General features: G+C 27.7%; 2 protein-coding genes across 2 annotated transcripts; one reads left to right on the forward strand and one right to left on the reverse strand.

Annotated features, from left to right (window-relative positions):
• Window positions 1-1,347: 1,347 nt before the first annotated feature.
• LOC103309953 (HIV Tat-specific factor 1) lies at window positions 1,348-3,612 on the forward strand (the record flags this gene model as incomplete). The annotated part of the gene is given in 5 exon segments (XM_029486824.1): window positions 1,348-1,520; window positions 1,612-1,798; window positions 2,532-2,668; window positions 2,748-2,935; window positions 3,047-3,612. Coding segments are annotated over 5 exon segments (705 nt in total), but the record flags the coding sequence as incomplete, so codon positions are not given.
• LOC100162895 (trafficking protein particle complex subunit 3-like) lies at window positions 2,940-6,391 on the reverse strand. Its single transcript, NM_001162083.2, is given in 4 exon segments — window positions 2,940-3,182; window positions 3,672-3,854; window positions 3,963-4,157; window positions 6,232-6,391. Coding segments are annotated over 4 exon segments (537 nt in total). The 5' UTR covers window positions 6,271-6,391; the 3' UTR covers window positions 2,940-3,062.
• Between the last annotated feature and the right edge of the window lie 399 nt (window positions 6,392-6,790).

Here is a 6,790-nt window from a genome sequence, read left to right on the forward strand (position 1 = left end):
GATTTCGTAGTTAAAAATTGATAAAATGTTCGACTTTTATAGTTAAGCATTGAAAATTTAAAACAACATTCCACGTAAATAGGTAAATAAATTACTTTATTCATAATAATATCATCAAATATACTTAGTAATATATCATAGGCTGACTGAACGTCTTCGCTTAGAATCGTTTTTCGTATACAATAAAATATATTATATAATTGAATTCAAATTTAACACAATCCATTACAGTGACCCACTTGTAACCTACTGTACAGCAGAGCGACATCCATGGACTTGCCCACCCTTTTAATTATACTATACCCACTTGCCCACCTTTTTTACTTTTAAATTTAAACTTCACACGAGTTTTAAAAGTAATGGGTAGGTATAGACAATTATATTCATAAAAAAAATAGTACTATTTACTATTTAGTTCTTAAATGTGGACCCCTTGCCCAAGGCCTTTATTATTATTATTTATTAGTTTATTACTATTAATTGTTATTCATTTTAAATTGTGAATCGATTGCTACGTTTAGCGCTTGCATGAATGTAAGAATCTTAAATCGGTAACAGGTAAACTTAGTACATAACAATTGCTTATATAAAATTAAATATTATTAATTTACCTACTACGTTAAGATAAACTTTCATATTATACCTAAACTAATTATATTATAATCCAGTGGCGTTCTATTTTTGTCGCGAGGGGAAACTCGTATTGTATTTTCGGTAGTCTTGTACCTCAGCCTGTTCGCAACTCCTAAAACGGCAGCATTTTAATTCTCAAGTATTTACTTACCTAATTTAAACGTTAAATTTCTTAAATTTTCCCAGTTAAAGCTATTAATCCAGGAATACGTATCTATATCTTAGTCTGAAATATGCTGAAATTTCGCTACTGAAGTTGTCATTCGTACCTATTCTGTATAGAATGACAAGGTCAATTTTTTCTTTATTTTATTTAGGGCCTCGTACGTCTCTCAGGCCTACAATTATTTCTATCAATCATCCGTCAATATATTCAAGTTATGAGGTTATTTATTATTTTATACAAGTTCTAATGTTAATCATAATTCATATATTATTAGTTTTATGATGCCATCGTATATGAACGAAATACCTAACTAATAACTTATTACTCATTGCGTTTATACATGATGGCATCATTAACGTCCACTAATAACAGAAAACAACACGACAAATTCATTAAGTCGACCTTAAGCTTTTAAATTTCAATGACGCCATTTATAACTTATGGCTTTATAGGAGGATAACACGTTGCTCAACAGCTCAACTATTAAATAACAGTGGTTTTTTTCATCATGATCATGATTTTTATTGTTATTCGTTATTCATTTTCAGATAGAATCAGTAGATCTAGCATTAAAGTTATTGGATGGTTACATATTTCGTGATAAAAAGATCAGTGTGGAAAAGGCGAAATTTACAATGCGTGGAGAAAAATATGACCCATCATTAAAACCAAAAAAGAAAAAACGAAAAGATAAAGAAAAGATAAAAAAAATTCAAGAAAAGTACCTAATATTTTCCATTTTACTATGATAAACTATAATTTATGTATATTGAATATTAGCTCTTACAATCCATTTATTTGTTTTCTTTAAGGTTATTCGATTGGAGGCCTGATAAAATTATTGGTGGAAGAGGAAAACATGAAAATGTTGTGATTGTCAAAAATTTATTTGAAAAAGAAACATTTGACAACGATGTATCATTACTTTTAGAATACCAAAGAGATCTAAGGGAAGAGTGTTCAAAATGTGGTATAGTGAAAAAAGTAGTTGTGTATGATGTAAGTGGTGTATACTCAAATATTATTATGAATCGACAGTTTTCTTTTTTATTTAAACTGCTATGATTAGGTCATACCAGTGTTACCTATGTTGTTACATTTTTACCCAATTCCAAGTTTTGATGTGAAATTAGATTATTAACCTAATCTATTAATCATAGTTCTATCAAAACTTAAATTATACCCTTCATACATGATGCGTGTTATATTCAATCAAATAAAGAAGGTAGACATAATGATAAAGAAGATATAATGATATCTAGTTTCTATAGAAATTATAAAATAAATTAACTTTTTTATTTCGCCACTGACGACTGTTCACTCATTGACTACAGGGTTTGAATGGCTAACATAAATATTGAAATTTTAACAAATCATTTTTAGATGCACTTGTCAGCCATTAGGTAGCTGGGGCCAAATAAATAATAAGACAATATTTTGAGGCAAGGGTATTAAAATATTTGTGGTTTCTAGCCAGTATCGGCCGGGCCCCTCCATTGTTTTTTAGCCTTAAATTAATTTTTATTTGGTTGGCGTGTTTCTGGTCTGCATTGGGAGTATTTATCAAAATATTTAACCATACGTAATTTTTAGGCGCAATTTTAGCTTACAAAGCCCAGGCTGTTCATTATTGTTTCTAGCTCTTCGCCTATTTTCAGCAGTGACTGATGAGATGTTTTCTAATTTTTCTTTATAAATATAATTCTTGACTATATGCTGTTTCTTTTTTAAGAGACATCCAGAGGGTGTTGCTCAAATTAATTTCAAGGAACCTGATGCAGCTGATGCTTGTGTGCTACTATTAAATAATCGGTGGTTTGGACAAAGAAAGATTACTGCTGAAACATGGGATGGGAAAACAAAATACAAGTGTGTATAATAAATTTAAATAATTAAAAAAAATTTATTTTTAATTATACTTTATATTCATATATTTTTTACTTTTTAGAGTCATTGAAACACCTGAAGAAACTGAAGAACGCTTAAAGAAATGGGAGACATATTTAATAGCCACCGGTAGTACTGAAAAGAACGATGCTCATGAATCTGATAGTGACTCAGTAAAAACAAAAAGCGGTGGTGAAAGTGATGATGAAATGTCATCAAATAATCAAACTACAAATAATGAAAATAAAGGTAATTTTAGATACTATTTATTTTTTATTTATGATAACAAGTATATGAGATAGTATTATAAAGTAGAAAATAAAATAAAACAATATATTATAATAATTATTTAATTTACAGATAAGTCAGAGTCAAATTAGTCTTCTCCAGCAGGTATAGCGTCTTCTAGCCGTTTGTTGAACTTTATTCGCAATTCAGTGGCCAAATCGCCTTTAAGTTGATCTTGCACAAACCAACAAGACACATCCATTTGGACCTAAACACATAACAACTAATTATAATACTTATTGTATTTTGTATGTACAAAAACTATTTGAACATTAATTAGTATTGCCAAAATATAAATTGTATTTATACTCAACACAATAAAGCGCTATAAAATAATATTAATAACATATTTTCATACAGTTTAATAATATAAAGAAAAATTGTTTTGTATAATTATATAATTCTGATGTAGAATAATATTTTGTGCTAAGTTCTAAATAGCTTCTAAGTAGTATTTTACTCAATTGTGAAATTATTTTCATGACATTAGTCTTATTATTAATTATACAACTGTCACAAATAATGAGTATATTTAAATACATTTTATTTTTTATACTATTATAGTACAGTAACTCCCAGTTTAATTTTTTGTCATAAAAATAAAAACATTAAAAGTCAGCTACCAAGTATCTATCTAACCTATAATTATTTTTTATTATACTACACAGGCCTATTTTAAACATTATATCATAAATACCATTTCACACGATCCTCTTAAGGCTCCACAAAGTATATTGCTATATTTGAGATTTTGATAGTTATCTGGAAGTTCCACAAATTCTGTTAGTGGATTAGTGTCAAATGTTAAGGAAAACTCGTCTCCAGCAGCACTCCAATTAGTTAAAGCCGGAGTTATACCCAAATACATTTTAAATGCATACTAAAATAAAAAGATTATGATCATTTATGAATAGTTCAAAGCTCAAAGTATAATAATTAGGATATAAAACGTTTCAAAATATAGGTAATAAGAATACACAATTCTAACCTGAATTTTATCTGCAGTTTCTCTCAAGTCATAACATCTTCCAGCATTGGTACGTGCTAAAAAATCTTCAACCATACGGACACCAATATTATAACCCATTCGATCTAACTGTTTGTTTACATCCTCAACATTTTCATAGTCTTTCATTAATTGAGATACTATGGCTCCATAAGTTAAAGTAAATAACTCAGAATTCTGAAAAAAATTTATTAAATATTTATCATTTTGTGGGACAATAATGTATTAATAAAAACATACAAACAAGTACAGTGTCCCTGCTATACAAAGAAGTATACTGTATTAGTATTAATGTTGATTATAGAATAGATTCTTGTCTATTCTAAAACCAATGGTATTAAGTATAAATAAATAATACAATAATGTGTCTGTCTAAGGGCCAGTTGTACCATCTCTGATTAAAGTTAACCGGAATTTAATCGTCCGCATTTGGACGGTTAAATATTTATTATCAGCTGATTAAGCTTAATCGTAGTTTAACCATAGACGGTACAACTGGCCCTAAGATTTTTATACAAATAGTTAAGTTTTCTGTAAAACATTTCATTTACATGTGTACAAAATTTAAAAAAAAATCATAAATATTTCTAAATCTTGGAAACATATAATAAGATAGTACCTAAAATTGGTTAACTATCCTATCAATATTATAGACTTTATCAAAAATGTAAAAAAACTTAATAAAATAAATCAAAAATATAATTTATTAGGTATACATATAAAAAATAACTGGAAAATTCACTTGGCTGTATCGTAGATAAATGGTGTTGATTAAACCTTGTTACTGAGTAGGTAGGCCTAGGGCTAGCGGAATTTCAAATTTTGATTCTGGTATCTCGTATGTGTTTACTACCATTAGGTAATTATTGAAAATACCGTACCTCAGTAATTACCGATAATATTGTACGATTCATACCTCGGTATAATTATCAAAAATACCATAACCTCGGCAAATTTATTAGTGTTTCCAAATTTCCCATCTAGGATGGGGCTATTAATTATTATATTATGTTATTAAGATTATATAAAAATAATGAATACCTAATAAATATAGGTGGTAACGATGATAATTACCAATTCATGGAATACCAGTATTCTACAATACTAAAAATACGGATATAGGTATTTTTTAAAAACAGGTAATTACCTACATACAAAAAATTCTGGCACTAAATAGGCCACTTTAATGGATGTGTTATGAAAATCAATGTCAGCCAATTTATATTTCTAATGATATTTTATTTTCATATACCTATATTATTAATTATATTTATTTCCTTTTAGTAATATTAATTTCATCAAATTTCTAAAACAAAATCCATATTATTTGATATACTATTTATTAAAATTATTTATAAAATAATATAAATTTGAACTTCAATCGCTTGTTAGATTAATTTTGTGTTATTTTTTTCCAGTAAAAAACTTATAATCTTTGTAGTATATTTTAAAACATTACATTGATATTTGTTCCTCTGTTGGCATTACAAAAAAATCTGAAAATGTAAATAATTCTAGACTTATAATTGTAATAAGTATTTCCCATACGATGCCATCTACTACCTACTGAGTACCTATTACAAGGCTATGGATAAAATAAGAAAGATAAGCAATTGTCAGACTCAAAACACTGGTATATGAGCACCTACCATAAAAGACTCAAAGAAAACAGCTGGTTAGGTTAGTTTAGTTAAGGGAAATCACTTTTCGCTTAAACAAATCATTACAAAATATTACTCATGATAATTGTTGAGCTGTACCTATACTTGTAGAACTATGGTTAATATTAAATGATCTAGAATTGTATATAATATAAATATATTTTTTTAGTTATTAAGTAGTTAAAATAATAAAATGTAAATGTTTAACATTTAAGGAAATTTTTATGGATATTAAACAGCAATGTGCAGTAAAAAATAAATTATATAAGTCAGTAACCGGGTTGTGGATAAAATATATATCAGTAAACATACATATTTCAAGTAATACAATTTAGAAATAAAATTGTTTTAACTGCAAACATGTAACATGTATACTGACAAGTTGAATTAAAATTCCTTTCACTTTTGTTCCCATATTATGAGACGGTCGATACTTGAATAATACAATTTTTAACGTTATTAGCTAATGATAAGATAAGTTATAATACTATTTGAGTTGTAATTTAGTATAAGTTATAATAATATAACTAACATCAAATTTTAAAACGAAAATAATTTGGTATCACAAGAAACAATTAATAGGTACTTACAACTTTCTTAACGTCTAATCTTGTGTTCTGTCTCGACATGGTCACAGTGGATAATTGTGGACAGATAATTTATTACACCAAAGTTCAATACGAAAAGATTCAATACGCAGATTAGAAAATTGTATATCTCCACAAATAACTTAAATGTTTAACATCAGACAATTTTCTATCGGCTTCTGATATAATCAGTATTAATCACTTTATAGATTATGATATGATAATCTGACCGACGATACAAAGATAATATTATCCACATGGCTAAAATTACAAGGTATGATCATAGAACAATAATAATAATAATATGATCGTATTGAGATGCATTTTCGTTATGGACTGCGCGCGTACTATTTTGGTGTGGTGGTATTTGTATTAAATCATGGTGGTATTTGTGCTAAATCATGGAAAAGAATCTCAGCTGGCAGTGATTATTAGATGTATTTAGCCATGGACACGATTTACTTTCATCGTGGCCATAGAATTAATTATTTGTGTTGTTTTAGGGCCCGTTTTACAATCATAGTTTAAACCTTGGTTTACTTAGGCGTACTAACCCACTGAT

Source organism: Acyrthosiphon pisum, chromosome A1 (assembly GCF_005508785.2).
Source record: "Acyrthosiphon pisum isolate AL4f chromosome A1, pea_aphid_22Mar2018_4r6ur, whole genome shotgun sequence".
In the NCBI taxonomy this organism is placed as follows: Eukaryota; Metazoa; Arthropoda; class Insecta; order Hemiptera; family Aphididae; genus Acyrthosiphon; species Acyrthosiphon pisum.